The following is a 23,070-nucleotide window of genomic DNA, read 5'->3' as shown; positions in this document are numbered from 1 at the left end:
TGCATTTTGTTTTTTTTTTTTAGGCATGCTAACCCTAATTGGGTGTGGGTCCCGTGTGGTCTATTTGAAGGTTTAATAAGATCACTAAATCTCATTTTCATTTCACCATTTCATTCATTGTTTTGGAGCAGCAAGGAGCTATGTGAGCAAAAGAGTTTGGAGGAGTTTGTGAGAGCTTAGTGGGTGATTTTGCAAGGGATTTCAAGATCAAGAGGAGCAAGAAGATTTGATTTGGCAAGTGTCTCCTCAAGTTCAAGATAGGTTTTTTTATTTTACAACTTTTTTTGGTTTTAGAAATCAATTTATAATTTTTAAATTTAGTATTTAGTTTTACTTTCAAGTTTCAACTTAAATTTTTGAATGTTTCATTCTTGAATCTTGTTGATAGTTGATAGTTCTATGATTTTTATTATCTATATTAATTTTTTCATTGTTCTTAAAATAAAAATATGGCAATATGGCATATGTTGAAACATATTTAGTATTTAGTAGTTAGCTTCCTTTTTAAATATTTTTAAATAGAAATCTAAAATTAAATAGTGAAGTTTTAAGTTTTGAGTAGGCTGAAAGTAGTTTGTATAACTTATTTTTACTTGGACTAAAATGTGTTATGATCATTTTTATAATTTTATTTTCATTTTGTGAAATGCAGTTTTATAAATGGCATCTAGATTCGGCCAAAGTATAGAAGACATAGAAATTAATGAGGCAAGTGAATCTGACTATGAGCTTGAGCCTGAAGAAAGTGATCATGGGGCTGATATAGATGGTCAATCTGAGGAAGAACCTCCTTATGTTGCACCAAGGGTGCCTTCTATTGATTGCCCTTCAGAGATTTTGACAAAGTATGCAAGGGGTCCTTATGATTAAAGTCCCCTCTAAAACAGTTTGCTATGAAAATGACATGCCCTACACCATCAGGTGGTGGCACACGTAAGTGGAAGTGTAATATATGTGGCGCAAAATGGTTTGGCAACATTACAAGAGTTAATTCACACCTTTTTTGGAGTGGCTATGGCGTGTGAACCCATGCATATTCCTGTCAAATCCTGAGAATGTGAAATACAAAATTGAATTGAACAAATTATGGGGCATTCCTAATGATAGTGATGTTCAAGTGCCTAGATCTTTGTCTACTAGGTAATAGGTATAGGATATACAACAGTTATAGGGGCAACGAGATACATCTACTCTTATCTTGCATCAGAGAGCAGGGACTATGTCACCTATACTATCATTTTCCTCACCTACGCATAGTTCAACAGGGCATAGCAGTAGGGGGAAACAGAAAGCAACTACAAGTCGTAGTGGTAGTAACCCCTTGCTCATTTATTTAACATGCACACAAGGGACCGGTTAGATGATATTGTTGGTGATTTCTTCTTTTCCAATGGCATCTCTACACATGTGGCTCGATCTCTCTATTTCGTGAGGATGATGTCCATGGCAATGAACGAGGGAGAGCCATCATATATGCCACTAGGCGACCACAAGTTGAGGACCATGGTGTTGGATAGAGCCTATGACAAGGTTGGGATCTTGATGGAGTAGATGAAAGCATGTTGGATGGATTCAGGTTGCAACATTATCATGGATGGGTGGACAGACATTAGTCATCCTCCACTCATTAACATTATGGTTACATGCACCGAGGGCCCATACTTTTTGAAGGCAGTTGATTGTTCAGGGCATCGTAAAGATGCTGCTTTTCAGTTTCATGTGCTTAGGGAAGTCATTTAAGAGGTTGGGCGGTCCAAGTTGTGACAAAGGCAACACATGTGTGCAAAGTTGCAGGGAGGCTTGTTGAGGCAGCCTATAAGCATATTTGGTGGACTCCATGTTGTGTACATGCCATGAACAATGCACTCAAAGACATGTGGAAAATAGAGTGGATTAGAAAGGTGGTTAATGATGGGAGAGAGGTGTAGATGTTCATTTGCAATCACCATACATCGCATGCACTTTTTAGGAGCTTCACAAAGAAGCAATTCCTGAAACCAGTTGAGAACAGGTACGCATCATATTATATTCTCTTGGATAGAATGATTGAGTTGCAAGAGCCATTGCAACTCATGGTTATGACACAAGAATGGAATCGATGGCCTGAGTCTAGAACAGAGCAGGGGAAGAGGGTAAAGGAGACAGTGAAGAGAGATCTATTTTGGAGTGACGCAAAATACATAGTCTCCATCATTACTCCAGTGTTTCAGGTGATCAGATATGGAGATGCAGATTCACCTAGCCTTGGAGAGGTTTATGAGTGCATTGATCCCATGCTTGGGCAAGTGATTGCTGTTGTGTGTGAGAGAGACCCCACTCTAGCATTCTATACGGAGCGCATTTAGCCTATCATTCATTGTAGGTGGGAGAAATTAAACACTCCTTTGCACATGGCTGCCTATGCATTGAATCCGAAGTGGTACATACCTAGGCCTGGTAGACTCACCACTTCGGGATGATGAGGTGAAGAATGGGTTCTTTCGATGCATTGCCAAGATGTGAGACTGCTAGTGAGATTCGCACCGAGTGGTCCGAATTTGCTAGTCTTTTAGGTAATCCTTAAATCTTGATTCAGTGCTCTAAACTCTTTATAAGTTCTTTAAACTTTTAATAATTAATTGTTACTTTACTTATAAGTTATTACTTTATTTAAGTTATTTTAATATTATGTTGTAAACGTGTGACTTGTAGGATACTCGGATATTGCAAAGGTGGATCTGAAAACCATGGCACAAAAGAATCCCATTTAGTGGTGGAGATGTCATGGGTCATAGAAGTCAAAGATCACCCCACTAGCCATCCGACTGCTTTCTTAGGTTTGTAATACTAATTAGTAATTACTAATTCCAGCCATTTATAATCTTAACATTAAGAGTTTTACGTTTTTGATTTTAATTTATGATTCATTGATTCAATAATCATTGATTTACCATTTATCATTTGTTACAAATTGTATGAACATTTGTTTGTAACTTGTAAGTTGTAACTTTCAACTTTGTTATCTCAGGTGTCTAGCTTCTCAGCTACAGAGAGGAACTGGTTCACCTATAGCTTCATTCACTCTGTTAAGAGGAACAAACTCACCTCTAAGAGAGTGGAGAAGTTGGTTGCTATACATGGTTACTTGCAGCTCAAAGATCGCATGACACACGAGTACAAGGAGAGCCCTGCAGCACGATGGGATGTGGAGCCAGAGGATCCAACTCAAATTGATGAGGATGACGATGTAGTAGAAGCCAATGTAGGGCTAGTTGGTGTTGCTTTAGAGGATCAGGATCCTACCCATGAGGAGTCTAGTAGTTCCACTGATGAGGACTTCGGTATAGGGGATGATTAGAGAGCACTTGAGATGATTCCATTCTCATTATTGACATTTTGTCATTTTGCTGATTGTACTCACTTTGATCCAGTGCTATTCGGCTCATTGTCATCATGAGCATCTTTATGATATATGATATTCATAGAATCATTTTTGAACAATGAATTTTGAATCTTGCATCTTGAACTAAGTTAATTTGTTAAATGGTCATTGGTTTTCTATGATATCTTGCAGCCTTACAAACTTTAGCATTGTCCGTTATTACTTGGACAACATTGTCAACTCCCACGGACTCTATGGATTCAATGAGAAGTTGGGCAATGAAATTTGGATCCTTTACTTGCCCTTCACAATCAACCGCCTTCAAAAACATTGCCTCGTTGGGGCAAACAGCAATCACATTTATTAATGGACGGTTTTTGCAATCTTTCCATCCATCAAAGACAATGCTCACCCTCGTTTGGATCCAAGAATCTCTTATTGGTTTGAGGAGGTTTTCTACATTCTTTCTCTCCTTATGCAATATGGTGGTTCTCAACTTTTCATATCCAGGGGATTGGTAACCATGAGGTGCATCATTTATTGCTTTCACCATCTCTCTCCAATAAGGGGATCTCACTAGATTGAATGAAACACCATTTGTAACGAGGCAACGCCCAACCTTTATGTCAGCAATTTCTCTCTTGTCATTTTCAAATGCTGTATCTAATGGGCCTCTCTTGCGCGATGCAGGTGTTTCTATTTTATCTTCATCCATAGATGGGGTAGGTAGGAAGGGATGTGGTTTACTAATTGTTTGAGAGGGTGGTGTTGGTGGTTTTTGCTTTGACTTATCTTTTTTTGCCTTTGACACTAACCTATTAGCCTCTTCTTGTTCTTTTAACATGCCTACTATTTGAGGAGCCGGCAACCCTTTTTTACCTCCCTCTGGGGGCCCCTCACACATGGAAATCCCTTGACTTGGTGGACCTATCAAATGATGTTTAACCCGGAAATAGGAGCTTCTATATTGGTTTTGGCAAAAATTGCATTTCCATATATACCCTCCCCCACCAGCACATTGCTCAATTCTTGTTGTATACTTCCACAAAGGAGAGCCTTTATCAATTTTAAATCTTTGGGATCCCACCCCACCCACTGAACCCTGACTACTCATTCTTGGATTCTTGCAATCTATAAAAACAAATTTAAAAAAATATTTCAAAACTTATACAAAACTTGATAAAAATTTAGAACAATAAATATAAAAAAATTAAAAAACTAAAATCAAGCTATGAAAGAAGCAAAAGGAAGGATCAAATGCATACCTGGAACACTCAACACTGATTATTTGAAAGATTTGAAACTCCACAAACAATCTCTACAACCTTCTCTTCAAACTTGCAAAATGGCCACACCAAAATGAGAGAGCAAAATGACAAAGCAAATGAGAGATTAGATGAATGAAATGCATCTAATAGGCCTTACTTGGTTTGGCAAAAAAAAAATGAAAAAAACATAATTTTATTGCTTTTTTGGGCCACTTTTTGGCCCCACCTGCCGCAGGTCCGCCCGGATTCACCTGGGTCTGCGACGGGTGCGGGCAGGGTCCGTGCACGGACTCGGGAGGACCTGCAGACCAAAACGCGGACCTTGCCCGGACCCGTCGCAGACTCGGGCTCGAATCCGGACCTGGATGAGTCCGGACTTGGACCCGAGCTCCAGGGTGCGAATCCGGCAACATAGAAACAATAACCAATGCAACAATTTATGTGATCAGCGCCAAACACAAGGCCATTGGTAATATACATATCACAAAGTTTGCCGATAGTAATATGAAGTGTTATGATAATCATCCAAACGTGTGTGTGTGTGTGTGTGTGTGTGTGTGTGTGTGTGTCTGATGAACAAAATGCTCATATCATTACTTCTATTGATGCTATACATCAACACCGTCATTGCATAGGAATACAAAAGAAAAATATAATATTGATGCTCATCAGGATTCAAAGTGAATGAACTCACATTACAATTCAATGGATTATGAAGCCTTTGTTTCCCATCAACCAACCAACCTATGGGAAAGCTGCTTCCCAACTAATTATATTTTAATTTAAAATTATACTAACCTATAAACTGCTAACTAACAATGTAATATTTATGTTCCAGCCCATATCACATCAATTTGAACAAGGGGTGGAACACTACAAGAGTTGATAACAGCAACCCTTCTGGAGGCTTTGATGAAGTGACCTCACTAATCCTTGTCACTCATCCATGAAAAATAAAATTGAACACTTAAGTGGATCTCCTGACTTTCAAACCTGCAATATACATGTGAATTGAGACATATTCCATTGTACATAACCATGACACTCTGAATCGAGACACCTTATTATTTACAGTAACATAACCACAAATCAACTGAGAATTAAGACTAATCCAATCATCCATAGTAACGCACTAAATATGGATCAAGAAAAACTCAACTATTCGTAGGCACTACTTACCAAATTTGTATATTTATATATACTCCATTATCTCACCATGATCCTTGAAGAGATATAAATAAGAAAGATGCTTCTCATGCAATCAGTCATCCCTAATTGAGAAGCTAGCTCAAGATGATACATGTCCTCCTGCCTTTATTTCTTGCAACCTTTGATGGGACCCTTAGATCTTAATTGTCGAATAAAACATAAATGGCTTTGCATAATAGTACTCATCTAAATAGGGACATTGGATTCTGTCGATAATGTCTCCATTGCAATAAAAAGTTTTAATGCATGTGGAATAATCATTCTTCGTCTTGTCCTATCCGTCAGAAAGTCCTACATAAACCTAAACTCCACTAAACAACTTTTGATTGAAAAAAAAATTCAAATTAGTAAATCCTTTACCTTCCTATATAGAACCATAAGAAATTATTATGTGGAAAAATATTGAAGCATGATCAATGTTTGAAATCATAGTCTCCTTCACTTAAATTACTTTTGCCAACTCACCTATGCACCATGCTTGGTTCTTCACCATCAATTGTATTATATAAACCAAATTTATAAATTTTGGATGTCATGGAATCAGTAGCCCAAAATAGGACTTAGACGTAGAACTTGGCAAGAAACTTGGCTAGGACTCCACAAAGAAGAAAACCATAGTTTTATCAAAAAATAAAATTAAAAAATCTTTGATCTCATATGCTTCACTTATTCACATCCTATTTCACAATGCAGATCTGTTTTGGGGACCAAAGAGCAAAATAAAATGAGAAAACAAAAAAAGATGTTTTCTTTTTTTAAGTGGCCAGGTATTTCTTGCCAAGGACAAGTGTGTTAGAAATAGGGAATTCCGGAGGGCGGTGAATCAGTATTTCAACGCGTTTTGCCCAAATATCAATATCATAAATAAACTTTAAACTTGCATAAAACAATGTAATAAACAGTAATAATAAGCAAACCACAGAGAAGCTCATAACTCCATATTTGTTAACTAGGGAAACTCTGGCCAAGGGAAAACCCTGATGAGAATGGTACACACAAAATTATCCACTAATCAAGTACCATGTGAAACGTTTTGACCTTGTTAGGAGTCTATTACAATCATATAGTGTATCTGTCCTTGTTAGAGACCTTAACCCTGTTAGAAGTTGTATTACAAAAGGTGAGCTCACTGCTCCTGCAACAATATACAATTTTACAAGTAGTATAGAGAAATACCAAAATGTAACTGCTGATATCTCATATATATGATTAGTTATTTGTTGTTCCTTGTATCTGCTCATGCCCATATACAACCTCTACTATGCTCTAATCATCAAAACATAATATACACAACATGTATAAAACTAGCATATCATCAATATAACATAGCATGAGCATATATATCTTCGCTCATCAAAATAATCTGCCTTTATACCATTTCCACTAACTCTTCAGTTTGTCAACCTAACACGTTACCAAGACATAGCATTAAGATCTGCTAGGTAAAGGTTAATATTTAGAATGTTGTCCCTTCACTCCTAAGTCCTTGAATTGAACAGTTAATTCAATTCCTTAGCCAAAATGACCATGCTGTCCCATGTGCTCTGTTTTTACGATATCAATCTGCTGACTGATTTTCCATCCAAAACCTGTGTCAGCTTTCATACTATCTTGAGTGAACATAGATATATCATTTAGAGCCCTTATTCTACTATATTCTAAAATTATAGTGTTGTAGGTGCATCCATTGATGCTCACAGACAAAAACAAACTGACTGTGCATTGTTTCCTTCAGTTATACTTAACATTTTTCTTCACTATAATATATAAAAACATATATTTGTCATAAGTGAACTTAAACTTGTATAATGTTGTCGTTAATGACAACATCCATGATCTTACCTCAGCCAACTTGCCAACAATCTCCTCCTTTGGCATTAATAGCAATATTTGTGAAAAATTGGCTAAGTATCAAAAAGGTCTTCAAAATCTCATAACAAAATTGTGGCCATACAAAATGTCTATCATCTTTACATATAACTATGCTATCCATACCTGCATCTATACTCCCCCTTTGTTCATAACTGCTGGTCCTCTTAGCTTATATGCCTCATATATTTTTCACTGTCTTCACTCCCCCTTTGACATCAATGACAAATGTGAGTCATATATAAAAATGTACAAAGAAAAATTATGGATCAGTGTGCTTAATAAGGTCTGAAAAGTTTCTTCTCAAAGTTGCTTATTCAATATCTCAAGTCTTCTTAACAGACTTTGCCACATGAATTATTGTACAAATTGCATATGTAGCTATCTCTGCTCCATGTAAGTCCTTAGGTGTGAACTCTTCATATGAATGTTTAGCTTGCCTTGTGCAATGCAACCTCTAATTTGCTTTACACACTCATCAATGACTTGTAAATCATTTGCTATATTATCACATACCTTTTGAAATTGTACTGATTCAAATTCTTGTTGAGCTCTCAATTTGGTTGTCTCAGTCAAAGTGGTGAAATGATCATCAAATTCATCTATCACCTTGTCTAGATTCTCTTTCATGTATGTTCCATGCAACTGCACTAGTGTGGAGAAGGTTCTTTGTAACCTATCAAGTTCTTTTTCAAGTATCATTTTGTATCTCTCTGACTTCATCCAAACTGATTAATCTGTAATCTGCAATCTCTAGCAATATGTCCAAAGTTGTTGCATTTGTAGCACATAACTCCATTATTGATGATGTTATTTATTCACAAAGGTCTGCTAGCTGTTGTGTTAGTCCTTTCATTTGTCCACATGTTTAATCTTTAATTAGGATTTCTGCATTCATGTGACTTCTGTTCATAAAGAAAGCAATTGTAGCAATAACCAGTAAAAGGATTAGTATCTAAGCTACCTCTGCAATTTTTCTTCATGTGTGCATACTTGTTGCATGTAAAGTATCTGCCTTCGAATGGTCACTTGTGATCTCTAGGTTCCTCAATCCATCCTTTAGTTCAGTTAATATGATCTAATGACTGATTAGGTTCATGTTCATGCTCAAATTTTATTTTTGACCCTTTAGAAGATTCTCCTTCAATTTAGCCAATCCATATCATGTCTCGTTTAGGTTTTTGTGCGATTAATTGCTCATCAAGTTTATCTGCACTTGAATATAACTTTATTGGATGTTGCTTGGTCTGAACAAGTTCTCCTTTCACTATATTGTTATATTTCTCAAGTTCAGTATATTTTAACTTAATATCCTCAAGTTAAAGATTTTACCTTAGTAAGCCATGTCTTTAATTTGTAACATCAATTTTTAGGTCTGCTTCTTCTTTTCTTTCATCTGACATCATACTCATCTTTAGTGTTGTGATCTCAAGTTCTGCTTCAATATTTCATTCTCTTTTATTAGCTTGGCAACTGATTTTGATTCTTTGACTTAATCTATATGCTCTTTCCTCTTGGATCTTGAATTTATCTGATCTTTCAGCTTTTGAATGAAATCTTGAGCATCTATAAATTTGGTCTTTAATCTTTCTTTTTCATCATTAGCCTGATCTAATTCCTCAAGAGCCGCCTCATAATTTCTTTGCAAGTCTTCTATATTGCTAGTGATCTCCCTCAAGGTGTTAGACTTCCTCTGAGTAGCTGAGCTTTGATACCAATTGTTAGAAATAGGGAATACCAAGAGGTGTGGGGGGGAGGGGAGGTGAATCAGTATTCCAACACATTTTGTCTAATTATGGATATTATAAATAAACTGTAAACTTGCATAAAACAATGTACTAAACAGTAATAATAAGAAAACCATCAAGAAACTCGTAACTCAATATTTGTTAACTAGGGAAACCCTGACGAAAGGAAATCCCCAGTGGGGATGGTACCCACAAAATAATCCACTTACCAAAATTCCCTTTTGAAAGGGTTTGACCCAAGGTTGCATGGGAACTCGTACCCACACCTCTAGTACTCGTACCCATGTACCCAAGTACTGAGTACACGTATCCCAAGTACCGGATACTCAGTTGAGAACATCATAGCTAAGGACCTTGATTAAGATTTCTGATCATTGTTTTCTCAGTTTTTTGTTTGTGTATCAGCTTGTTGTTTATCAAGCTTAATTTAATACCTAATCAGTTTGAAAATTTGATACAATATTGATTAACAATAAACTTTATCACTGTTCAAGTCAAAAGTTTATCATTTGAAATATGTCATTGTCATATGATTTATGATCTCCTTGTTCATGTTTAAAGTCTGCCTTCTCTGTTATGCATCTAAAAATTTATCATATATTATTATTAGAAACATATAGCAAATCTAAAACTGAAAACAATACATTACATTTGCAAACTTTATCACTGTTCTTGTTTTGAAAAACCTTTATCATGACTTGTAATTTCAGATTTTCTATAAATATAAAAGTATAATTAAAAATAAAGTTGGACATACCCAAGTACCCCTGTCCTCTATTATGAAAAATAGCCATACCCGTACCCATACCCTAAGCACCCCAAGTACCCCTGTCCCCATGCAACCTTGGTTTGACCTTGTTAGGAGTCTATTACAATCATATAGTGTATTTGTCCTTGTTAGAGGACTTGCACTTGTTAGAGGCCTCAACCCTTTAGGAGTTGTATTACAAAAAGTGAGCTCACTACTCTTACAACAATATACAACTTTAGAAGTAGTATAGAGAAATACCAAAATGTGACTATGCTGATATCTCATATATTTGATTAGTCCTTTTCTGGTCCTTGCATCTGCTTGTGCCCATAAACAATCTCTGCTCTGATCATCAAAACATAATCTATATGGCATGTTCAAAACTCGCATATCATCAGCATAACATAGCATGAGCATATTTATCTTCGCTCATCAAAATAATCTTCCTTTGTACCATTTCCACTAACTCTTCAATTAGTCAGCCTAACACGTTACCAAGACATAACATTAAGATCTACTAGGTAAGGATTAACATCTAGGACGTTATCCCTTCATTCCTAAGTCCTTGAATTGACAAGTCAATTTAATTCCTTAACTAAAATGACCATGCTGTCCCATGTGCTCTGTTTCTGCGATATTAACCTACTGACTGATTTTCCATCGAAAACCTGTGCCAACAGTCATACTATCTTGAGCGGCCATAAATATATCATTTAGAGTCCTTATTCTACCATATTCAAAACTTATAGCTTTTTAAGTACATCCATTGAAGCTCGCTGACAAAAACAGGCTGTCTGTGCGCTGTTTCCTTCAGTTAGACAATTTTCTTCACTATAATATATCAAACCTTATATTTGTCATAAGCGAACTTAACCTTGTATAACATTGCCATTAATGACAACATCCATGACCTTACCACAGCCAACTTGCCAACAATGTGTTTTAGCCCAAAACTCCCAAGTCCTAGGCTACGATTCTAGGGCGCAGCTCACAAGTCTGTGGCAAGTATCCTTGGTGAGCCAATGGATTTGTGAGTCTTGCTGAGGCCTAGCCGAGTCTTCCAAGTATGATTGAAACCAAAGAATCAAATTACCCTAAGAAATCTTCTATTAATGCATTTCTGCCTCCTTGAATCAATCTTCTTGCTTTACAAATGTTTCAAAGGCCAATGCACAGGTAATGGCAGGAGTTTATGTCATGCCAATACACCAGCAAAAAATAATAAAACCCCTAGCAAATTTTACACCTTGCTTCACCTATGCACTGGTTTTATTTTTCATGCACATTTGTAAATCTACAACAATCTATAGTTGAAATAAGCAAACAGTTTCCTAAGTGTCGTAGTCAATTGATTATATATAAATTAAATGTAAATCATGCTCCAAGGTTTGTATAATTGAACACCAATCCTCACATAACAGTACATTCAAATTCCAATCCTCATGCAGCAGTACCCTCAAATCCCAGCCTTCATGCCAATCCATTGCAGATTATGTAATTGAATTCCACTTATTTTTGCATGGCATTGAACATCATCATTATAACCATCGTGTGTCATGATATCTTTGTATTAAGATTCATCAGTCACTTAAACTTTCAATCCTGGATATATTTTAGCAGTTGTGAAGTTTCCGATTGTTTATTGCATTCCTGTATGGTAGTCTACAGGTTATGTTTTTTTTAATGGATTTGAGTGCATATATGCTGTAGGTTGGGTTTATTGGCATTCCATTCAACTTTGGTGAACATGCCTCGAGATGCTCTTGTCGTAACGGCATTTTCCTTTTACTTGTATTACTGTGGGGATTTGAAGAAAGCAATGGATTCAGCAAGAATGATCTTCCCAGGTGCCAATAAATTTTCTCCTGAAATCGTTGAAGCTGATGGATCTAAGTCTGACAAACTACTATCGACTGAGATATTAAATCTTGCATCAGCATCAAGACAATCACTTGTTTCCATGGCTGATAACAATGTTCCTTTAACAGCTACCTCTGAGAATCCTCAGTTGCATGTCTCTACTATTGTAAGTTTACTTTTATCTCTTTTTCTTTTGAAGACAACATAATTTTGTTTTAAGCCCTGAAGCGTGAAATTGACAGATGATATTAAATTCTGTTTGTCTTCCAGAAGTGTCTTTTAGATTGATTGTGTTTTGATTGTAACTTCTGCACAGAAACTATTTATGAGGACATTGTACATCTGATGTATGGCTTCAATTTAGGAAGTATGGAAGGTAGAAATTCGCTGGCCACTCTCTGTCTATAATGGACACAATAGAGGTTCCTTTTTTCCATTGCTCAACATTCTTTGTCATTGTGCCAAAGAGTGCTCCATAAAAGGTTATTTGACCACAACATCTCTAAGAAATGTCAGCACTAATTTAGAATGATTGAAAAGTAGAACTTGGCCAGACATTCTTCATCAAACATTAAAAAAATAGTGACTCTCATTTCTCCAATGCTTTGTGTGAAAGTGATGAGGAGAGGTACATGAAGGAACTTTCAAATTGAACATATCTAAGAAGGGTTATCTGTCCTCTTGGAGTTGCCTCTCTTGCCTCAAGATTATAGAAAAAACCTTAACTACTACCCTGAAATCAGTTATGGGTCTTTTAGCATGATAAAATCGTAATAAATGACTAATTGAAAGTGGTATAAATGATTAATTAGAAATAAGATCATGGTTTAATGTTCTTTCTATACAAATATAGCAATTTCCCATGTTTGTTTGTGAATGTTAGGATGTCATAACCCATCTTATGTTTCCTTACTTGCCTCATCTCTAGTAGCCCATCCATGTGGTATGGCCAAGATCACATTCATCGCTATCAAGTGCATCTAAGATCCTTTTGTTGCACACCATAAGATTTGTAAGTCATTGTCATTATCCTCTATAGATATCATTAATTTGTTGTGATGTCGCCAATTTAGCAGATTTCAGGAGTATGGTTATGTTAGCTCATCATTGCAAACCTTGTGAGCTAACAATTGGATCTGAGGGTCTTTGTTTGGTCGACTTACTATTTATAGCAAGGTTACTAGGAGACAGGTAGACTTGGAGGTCTCTGGTACTAGTATTTGTACTGGTACGACTATTTTTCAAAAATAGGAGACTGGGGTACTTGGAGACGATAATATTTTTTTATAGTTTAAAGAGTCTAATACTAAATACAAAATAATAAAACTGTAAAACTAGAAGACTAAAGTAAATACTAATAGTAATGTGACATTAATATAGAGTTAGATTGTTCAAAACTCACATAATTGCATTTACTATATCTCATAGTCATATCTGATTTCTGAATATCACATATGAGCATCATCATATCATATTAATAACAGCTGAGATTATCATTACATATTCAAATTCTAAATTCAAAAAAATAGTTTGATGGTAAATCGCTGATATGCAAATAAAAATGAAAATACTTTGTACTATAAACAAAAATCAGAAATCTATCTATTATGAAGTATGATGATGATAATATCATTTTCTCCACAACATTGTGACCATGCATCTCAAGGTCTTCAGCTTTCACGCTTCCCAAGAAATCATCACTCTCCATGTTGGATTCTATGTTATTATCTAAAATTTTAAATATTTCTAATTATTGCTGGTCGGACTGGCTGCTGGATTATGGAATAAAATAAATAGAAATGTTTCTAACGATTTTTGAGTTATAATTTGAAATATTAAAATGATTAAATCATTTAAATTGTCATTGGTTTTAATTTGTGCATTAAAAAGCATTAAAATGAGGGCCATAATACATAAAATAAAATAATTTATATTTTACATTTTTTTTATCAAGAGACCCCAAGGAGACTTTAGTTTTTTGGATTCGGAGACACTAGGAGACCTTGTCATGAAGTCTCCAACCTTTTTTGAGGTCTCCGGAGATGCAAAAAGTCTCCAAGACGCATCTTTGTCTTTGAGATGCATCTCCTAGGGTGGGAGATGAGTCTCCCCATAACACTGATTTATAGTAAATCAGTTTGGTAAGTTTCTGTTTTCAGTTAGTGCATTTCGAGATTCTTTGGGTCGAACAATATTTGCATGTGGAAGAATACTTGACAAGACATGTGTTTGGAATATCAAGAGAACTTATTAATTAAGTTTTACTTGATTAATCACTTACAAGATTAAGTCATTATAAAAGTGCAAGGAGTTATTATATTTAAAGTTTGAATATGCTTCCTATTGCAAAATCATAATTTAACGGAAAGTATCATGATGAAGCCTTTTAAGTTAAAGGTGTGAGCAATAAGCTTCTAGCCGTTGAGTGTGATGAAGAAGTTTTAATTAAATGTTATAAATTGAACTTCTTACAAAAGTTCGATTCATCTCATTATGCATTTATGTTTTGATATTTGTGAGCTGAAGGAATATGAGGGTTTGATTGATTTGATGCTGAAGGAATTGTGAATTCTTCTCAGCCTTGTGCACTTTGAATTGGTTTCAGAATGCCATTGAATTCTGCTGCTGCTGCTGCTACAAACTGGTATTGAAATTGCTGAAAATATAATTACTAGAAGTGTAATGTGAATGCTTGGACTGGACAGCCAGGGGTCCCTGATAAATTAAGAGGTATTGATGTTGAGTTTAGTGTTAATTCTGCACATATTCATTGAGATTTAAGGCCGTGTTCATCCTTTGGAGAGAAGCGTTTCAATTGGGAGGGCTGTGATCGAGTTTTCTACCGCAGCATTGGATTGTTCAAGGCTACAAAACACTATTGGTGTTGGTGCAACATCTTAGGAATGATCTAGGGTCTGCAATTGATGTTAAAGGTCAATCCCTATTTAATTCATCATGTACAGGATCCAACGTTGAACATTCACATTGCCAAGTTCTTTCATTTAACTAGTTTATGCATCTTGATTTGCCATTTGTAAATACTTGCAAGTTCTATTATAGAAATTAAAGTTGGTGGGAAATTTGTGATAGCTTTTCAATTTGATGTGCATTGTTATGTTACATGTTGAAAATTACACAAAAATCATATATTTCTAAATCCCAAAAAAATATAGAACTTCCAAAACAGAAAAAAAATCAGTTCTTCAGCATTGATAGAGTGTAAGCCAGTGGGGCTCATTGCAGTGGTATTAGAGCAGTTTCTTGCTAGCCTATAGTGAATTGGGTTCATTTATGACACAAATATGTATACTAGGAGTACATTATACTCGTAGGGGTAGAACTTCTATAGGTGAACAGGAAATAAACATATAAATTAACAAAGTAAAGTATTGTTCACTCATCAAATGCTTCCGTACAAACTAATAATATTCAATACCAATTCAAACTCATCCGCTGGAATTTGATGGACTCCTACAGGAGTAACAACCATCTACTAATCCTTCCTTGGATGATTAGTTTGTTCACCAAGTACATTAGCGCTTGGTGGTCCACGTAAAAGGTGAATGGTGCAGCCAAGAGGTAATGTCAAAAATTTTGTACAGTGTACACCATCCCGAGGGCCTCCCTTTCAGTGCTGCTGTAATTCTTCTCAGCTTTTGAAAGTAGTCGGTTTGCAAAATATACTGGGTGATCAAAGCCATGGTCGCTAGTTTGCAACGTTGCACCTATGGCGAAGTTAGAAGCGTCCACATGGACGTGGAACTCCTTGTCTTAGTTTGGATATGCCAAGATAGGCAACCCCAACAATCTATTCTTCAACTCTTTGAAGGAAGTCTCCTGCTCGGAGCTCCAGATGTACGGTCCTCCCTTCTGTGTCAACTTGACAAGGGGAAGAGCAAATTGGGCGTAGTTCTTTATGAACCATCTGTAGTATCCAATGTGCCCAAGAAAAGATTTCACTCTAGTTACCTTTGTTGGGGCTTCCATTTCCACAATCACCCATGCTTTGTTCGGGTCAGTCTTCAATCCTGTCTTGCACACAATGTGCCCAAGTAATTTTCCTTGAGGAACCTTGAACTAACACTTTTTAGGGCTTAGTGCCAGCTGTGTCCACTGACACCTTTCCATACATTCCTGGAGTGCCACTAAGTGGTTGTTCTGTCTACTGAAGATGGACCAATCATCCAAAAATGCTTAGAAGTTGCCTACCGACATTTTGTCAAAGATGTGTAAAATGATTCTTTGAAATGTGGTAGGTGCGTTAGACAATTCGAAGGGCATCCGGTTGTAAGCGTATACTCCATTCTCCACTATAGAGGTAGTTTTCAATTTATCTTCTTCAACAATGGAGATCTAGTTATAGCCAAAGTATCCATCCACGAAGGAGTACATCTTGTGTCATGCCACTTCTTCGAGAATTGTGTCCGTGAATGGGATGGGGAAGGGATCTTTTATCATGACAACATTCAGGCACCAAAAGTCCACACATATCTGGATTTGGTTCCCATCCTTCATGGATATCACGATTGTTGATACGTACTCACTTGTTTGGACTTTGAATATTATGCCGACTTCCAACATTCGTTGTATTTCCTCACCTACGCATGTCGCGCAGTTCTTGTTCATTCTGTACGGTCGCTTTTGCACAGGTATGGCTCCGGGCACCAAAGGTATGCGGTGAAGGCACATCTCTGGCGGGTCCCCTTCTAAATCCTTATAAGTCCAAGCAAATACATCTTTATACTCCATGAAGAGTTTAAATGCTGCAGCCTTCAGTACGAGGTTCAGTCGTCGCTGACAAGTATGTTCCTTGAGTTTTCTGTATCGCCAAGATCGGTGGCCTTCACTAATGGCTCTTTGTATCTAATGGTTTTCCCTTCAAAGTGATAGGCGAGACTCTCGTTGATCTTTGCGTTGCCTTCTTTGTATTCTACAAACTCTGGCGAGAATACCTCCTTCTCCCCTTTAGGTTCCTTGATGCCAAGCATGTAAGAATGGAAGAGCTCATAGTCTTCCATCTGCGAATGGAAAAGTCCATTCATTGAACTAGTCTCATCTCCTAAACATTCCACCAATTCCAAAATGCCTTTGTCGTTCAGATCCATGCGGGCTCTTCCCTCATCTATCCGATGTTCCCATCTGACTCAGACTCCGATGACGATGCCATTTCTTCACTTACTATCTGTGTTTGGAGGTCAGTGGAAAACTTCCACCCTTTTCTTTTCATAGATAGAATGTTCTTTTCCCAATTGTGATTCACCTTGGCTACACCAGCCATCCTCTTCCATGAATGGCATCATATCCCTTCTTCAAGGGAATCATAGCGAAATTGAGCACAAATGGTTGTCTTGATGGTTACCTATTGAGGCACTAGGGTCCCTAGTGGTTGTATCCCTTGTTGGTCGACGCTGAGCAGGTTGAATGTGGTCAGCCACAAGGTAGGCTTGTCGAGTTTCTTCCATGTCTCCTTGGGAAGGATTAGAATTGTTGGTAATCAAAATCGCTGGTTAGAAACCTACGAGCCTTGCCTGCTCAATGCTGGGTCTAACCGATTTTGGCCAACTTGACAGGATTGATTCAAATCCTTTGCGCTTTTGGTTCTGCTAGACCAAGGCCTGTTTACCCAAATCCTAGATGACAAAACTCGGATCCAAGATGATTTACAGCGAATTATAACATAAAAAAAAACTCCTCAACTGGCAAGTGTTCAAGGAAAACTTCTAGATTGTGATTAATAACTATTTATCTTCAAACTTTGATTACTTTATTAAAATTGTATGCTGCTGAAAGAAAAAGTTAAAACGAATTATTAAATGAAATCAAATCCTTAAAGAAAGAGGATAGAGAAATGCCAACATTTGATTTAAAATTTATGAGCAAATTTATGATCAGTGCCAAATTCTAGTTGGGTAATAGAGCCAAACATATATTTCTTACATACAACTTTATGATATTGATGATATAATATTTGTTGATAATTCAATTATTACAATGCTACAAATTGTTACACTTTAGCGTATTCAGATTAGTCTATCATGCTTTAACCCTCATGTGGACACAATAGATACAAATAATAGAAAAGAAATTATATCTTGCACTATTTGTATTTGTCAAATCTGAATAGCAATGAACAATTTAGTGTACTTATCAAATCAGTAAATTATAAACAAATAGACAACAAAACCACAGAGGACAAGTTATATATGTTCCAACTCTAAAACAAATAAAATTCTTACTGATTTTATTGTTGGACAGATTGTATTGAAGACACTCAACCTTTTGATGCTCTATTCAACACAGTTTGATCCATAGAATGTCTGGAATTAGTACTCAAAAAATCTAAATCTCCTTTACTTAGTTCACATCTCCAACTCCTCCTTTAGAGAAAGAGAAAACTTCAATAGTATCAATGCTAAAAGGGGTGACAAACTTTAATGAGAACAATCGAATGTCAGTTCTGTTTGAATTTTACATCATAAATTTATAATGGATGAAGGGGCATTATTAACCATTGCATCTCTTCATAACAAATAACTGACCAATAACCTTTGCAATGTAAATTTAATATAATTGGCAGTTTTGTAACTTCTATGTATTATATTCTTTAAATGTGAAAATATAAAGCTTGAGTTCCCCGCTTAATGCCTGGACGACTTGAGTTCCTTTGTTCCATATATAATGTATTTTAAAATGAGAGGCCAGGCGTAATCTTATCACAGGTTGTCCATTTTTTGGTTCATTCCATGGCGCAGAGAAGGCTTTCAAAATCCATGCCTGGGAATTAATTGATATAAAGTCAACTTTCATTGTTTTTTCCAGAAAGCACTGGAGATCTTGTCATGATATCCATGCAAATTCCATCCTAGCCTGTGCGTATTCAATACCTGCAAAAAAATAAATTATCATTAGAATATTTTAATAGTACTCTGGGAGGTAATGCTCAAGCATGAAGACTAAAAGGTGAAACATCTGCTCATTCGCATCTAACAGAGATTGTGTATGTCTTTAGTCTCCCATTTCATCTGACTCCCTGATTGGTGTTACCAGTTTCATTGCTAGTTAAACATCTTTCTTAATTGCAGTTATTACTGGCTCATGGAAAAGATTATGAATCCCTTTATAAGGCTTGGGTCTCCTTGTATTAATAATAAATTGAAACTGTGTGTTTGCCGGCAATATTCACTGCAAATCTTCAGTGCTCAAAATTCTCGATGGCTCTTTCTGCAATTGTAATCACTCAAATTCATCGTCCCATCTGTAAACGACTTGTGTCTCAGTGAATATCTTAACCAACCAATGCTCTGTCAGCACCATAGTCTGTATGCTCGTTGCTGAATACAACAGTCATCATTTACACCATTATAAGCTCATCATCATTATGATTATTATCTTGGCTGTGAATTATCGGTAACTAAGATCAGTGGTCTCCATCATGAATCTTTCTTTAATCTCCAAAATGACGAATATGCCTCTGTTCCTATTTTGACTCAAATTGCTGCTACTTAGGCTGTCAACATGATTTCCCAAGGACAACAAAACCTCTGAATATCTCTTCCATCATTCTTTTTCATTTCCAATTTTGCTATTGTCACTGAGTATAAACCATTGCCTTTAAGATGTCCGGCTCAGATGGGAATTATTGCTCATAGCTTTATTCGTTCCCCATCAACATCTGGAAACCATACTTAGCGTTGTAAGCTATTTTAGAAAAGAAGCACCTTGAATCGATACTACTGTCCTGATGATCTTATAGCATAAGGTAAGTTTTGATGACATAACCCTTTTTTACATAAGCATTAGTGCCTTGGTTTGCATTCCTGTACCTTTTGTCAACATGACCAGTACTCCAATCTGATCACTGCATCTGAATAACAGACCTTTGATTCTCCAACAATTACCTGTCATAAGAACTCTAAACAAGACCCACTTATTACTGACTTTGACTAGTATTTATATCATTATTACTTTCATATTGACTGGTACCAAAAGTCAGAAAGTATCACTGAAGGTGCTCAAAATATACAACCATCCAGAATTCAATATGCTTCATATCTTTTCTCTTAGCAAACTTTTGCCTTTGGTTGCCATTTAAATTGTTCCCATATGGACATCAGAGAGTGGATTAATGATCTAGGCAAGTTTTCAGTCCTGACTTTGCTAACCATAAACATATGTTAAAATTTCCTTTCACTAATGAACAGACAGGCTGCATCAGATTTACATTAGCACTTATCCTTTTAACTTCAATGTTTGATCAAGGAACTTTCCATCTTTACGTAACTCCATCAGTTTGTGAACATGATGATCATCATCTTCATATGTATTGCAGAAATGGATTGCATTCACATGCTCATTCTAAGCTCGCAATATTTTGACTTCTCTCTTAAAGTCTTTAACATCATCAGGCAACAAGTGTATACAGCTTCGTACTCTTAATCATGGAGGTTGATACTCATAAAATATGTTCAAATGGATGCCTAAAATTTTGAACTTTAGGGCTCCATCAAGACCCACCATCTACAATGGTGTCTGTCAGGATGGTTTTGAGGATTCCCATCTCGACTAGCGCCGAGTGATGGCCATTGCTTATTGTCAGCAACATGGGGTCTATGGCCAACCCTCCTAGTAAAGTTGGCTGTTCATTCATCTCTAATACCGCTGGCGGGTTTGTGTAAGTGTTTAATAATGTCGGCCTCAATTGTGGTACTATTTGTAAGAGGTTTTGAAGTTTGATGGTGCTTCAAAGCCAAAAATGCTAATGCATTAACACCTTCTTAACCTGATTTGGCATAAAACTTTGGAAGGAAGGAGTCTCTTGAGACATTTGCTCAAATAAGTGCACGTGTTCGCCCTTGGAGACCATGATTTGAAGCTAAACTTTGAATTTTCCTAATATATTTGGTTATCATATGCAAATACACTTGGAGAACCTAATTTTGGAGAAGACAAGCTCAACCCTACTTCGCTTTCCTCCAAATTGTAATCATTGATCTCCAAGTAGGTGTGAGGATTCGATTTTGCTTGCACTTTTTGCTTGTTTTGCTAATTCATTGTATTCTTTGGCTCTTTGCTTTCCATTTGTTCAAATGCAGCCCTAGTTTTTTGCATTAAGTTACTAAATAAACTTGAAATCATTAACTTTGTTGCAAATGCAAAGCTTTTCCATCTCAAAAATGAAATTGCATGCAAAGTGAAGTTTGGAGTTGTCAAAGTTTGAGTCAAAGCAAGAGGTATGTCTTTCTTTTAGTTTTTAGTTTTTGTATATATCATGTTGCTTGTTTTGGTTTTTTTTTGGAGAAAAGTTGAAGATTTTCACCCAAGAATGTAATGGCCCTTGCCAATAGGCCACTAATAACCACTAATAATGAACTGTGAAATTTCGTCAAACACTTGACATGCAAACTAAATACACTGCTGAAAGTAAAATGCTGAATAAAGGAAATTGTTGTGCAACAAATCTACTCAAATAGCTGATGTAAAATAGTGCTAATATATTTATTCAATGATAACCAAATGCTTTTACATATGATATGCGATTTTTCAACTCAAAGCATTACAATAAGACATATTACAAACAAACCCTCACTGGCTGAATGCAATTGAGAATTTCTTACAACTACAAACTGAAATGAAAGAACCTGGATTGAGCAAACGCTGGAGACTGAATGCTGAAGATGAAATGATGAAAATGCAACTCCAACCTGCCCTCAAGCTTGCTGACCGTATGGCCTGTAGGTACAGCTGTACATGTACGGACTGGTACGACACCTAGCAAAAATAAATGCTGGGCTGAAAGGTGCCGAAAATGCTATGGAAATAATCGCCAGGCTCCAAGGAAAATTCTTCCAGAAAATTAAAATCAAACTCCTAGCCAACAGTGAGATATGAGAGCAAAAATGTATGTCCAGGCTGAAAATCGAACCCTGTTGGAAATGTCCAAATAAGCCCAACTTGAAGTACCTGAATACCACTTCCAAAGTGCAACCCTTCAAAGGATATATCACCTCCTTAGTTATGCAAATCCTTAGGAGACTCCATTCCTAATGATCAAATGACAATCTGCAGACCAAGATGGTGCTACAAATGCTCAAAGAGAAAAGTAGTGTAAACTCAAGTCATAGGATGTCCCAATGAGGGGCCAAGCACTCTATTTATTCACTTTTCTAAGAAGCTACTAAGAACTTCTAGAAGTATCCATAAAATATTCTTATGAAATTCCTTTATAATGCACTTTTATATAAAAAGTAACTTTATAAAATAAAAAGTGCAACTCAACTTAAAATTATAATATTTTGGCCCCGCATAACACAAAATAAAAATATGATAAACCCCATCTCTCCAAGAGCAAAATAGACCATCCAATCCCCAAATAATCATTAGAATGACTCTCTCACCAAAATCATTTTCCTATGAGAGTCCATGATAGGCAAATTAACTGAAAAATAACATGTCATTAAAAAGGGGACATGACAGTCCGCCCCTCCTGAAATTGCTTGCCCTCAAGCAATCTCAAAGCTGGATGTTGCAAAATATCTTCTCCTCCCATGTGGCATCTTCCTCAAGTAAATCTCTCCACTTCACCAAGTACTCTCTGATAGTCCTCCTATAGAGCTGTCTCTCTCTGCTATCAATGATGTACTCAAGAACAAGAACCAATTTCCCTTCATCATCCAATGGAGGACGAACTGCTGAAGGCACAACATGCTGACCCAACGTCTTCTTGAGCCATGACACATGGAAAACATTGTGCACCCTACTGTTTGTTGAAAGTTCAAGCTCATAAGCCATCTCACCTATCCGCCTAATAATCCTGAAAGGACCATAGTATCTAGGCTTAAGCTTCTCTGACCCCCTCTTCCTGAGAGTAGACTGTTGGTAAGGCTGCAGCATGAGGTAAACCATGTCACCAACCTCAAAACTCCTCTCTGTCCTGTTCTGGTCTGCATACTGCTTATGCTGATTCTGTGCTCTGGCAATATTATCTCTGAGAGCATCAACAATGTC

At 36.5% G+C, this 23,070-nt stretch overlaps 1 protein-coding gene across 6 annotated transcripts in view; it reads left to right on the top strand.

Annotated features, from left to right (window-relative positions):
* LOC149567419 (uncharacterized) overlaps nt 1-23,070 on the top strand; it is a 188,463-nt gene that overhangs the window by 142,713 nt on the left and 22,680 nt on the right. For 4 of the 6 annotated variants that reach the window (XR_016362413.1, XM_089820597.1, XM_089820598.1 and 1 more), the window contains one exon: nt 11,917-12,232. Coding sequence is in view for 4 of the 6 variants with exons in the window: in XM_089820597.1 (XP_089676723.1) it covers nt 11,917-12,232 (316 nt within the window). In the remaining 2 variants the exon portion in view is untranslated. Of the gene's footprint in view, nt 1-11,916; nt 12,233-12,382; nt 12,443-14,671; nt 14,797-23,070 lie in introns of all 6 variants that reach the window. The other 2 variants (XR_016362412.1, XM_089820599.1) reach the window with 2 other exon arrangements.

The sequence above is a fragment of the Cupressus sempervirens genome, chromosome 3 (genome assembly GCF_028749045.1).
Source record: "Cupressus sempervirens isolate cs-2001-9-10 chromosome 3, ASM2874904v1, whole genome shotgun sequence".
In the NCBI taxonomy this organism is placed as follows: Eukaryota; Viridiplantae; Streptophyta; class Pinopsida; order Cupressales; family Cupressaceae; genus Cupressus; species Cupressus sempervirens.
This window is presented reverse-complemented; position numbering and strand designations above follow the sequence as displayed.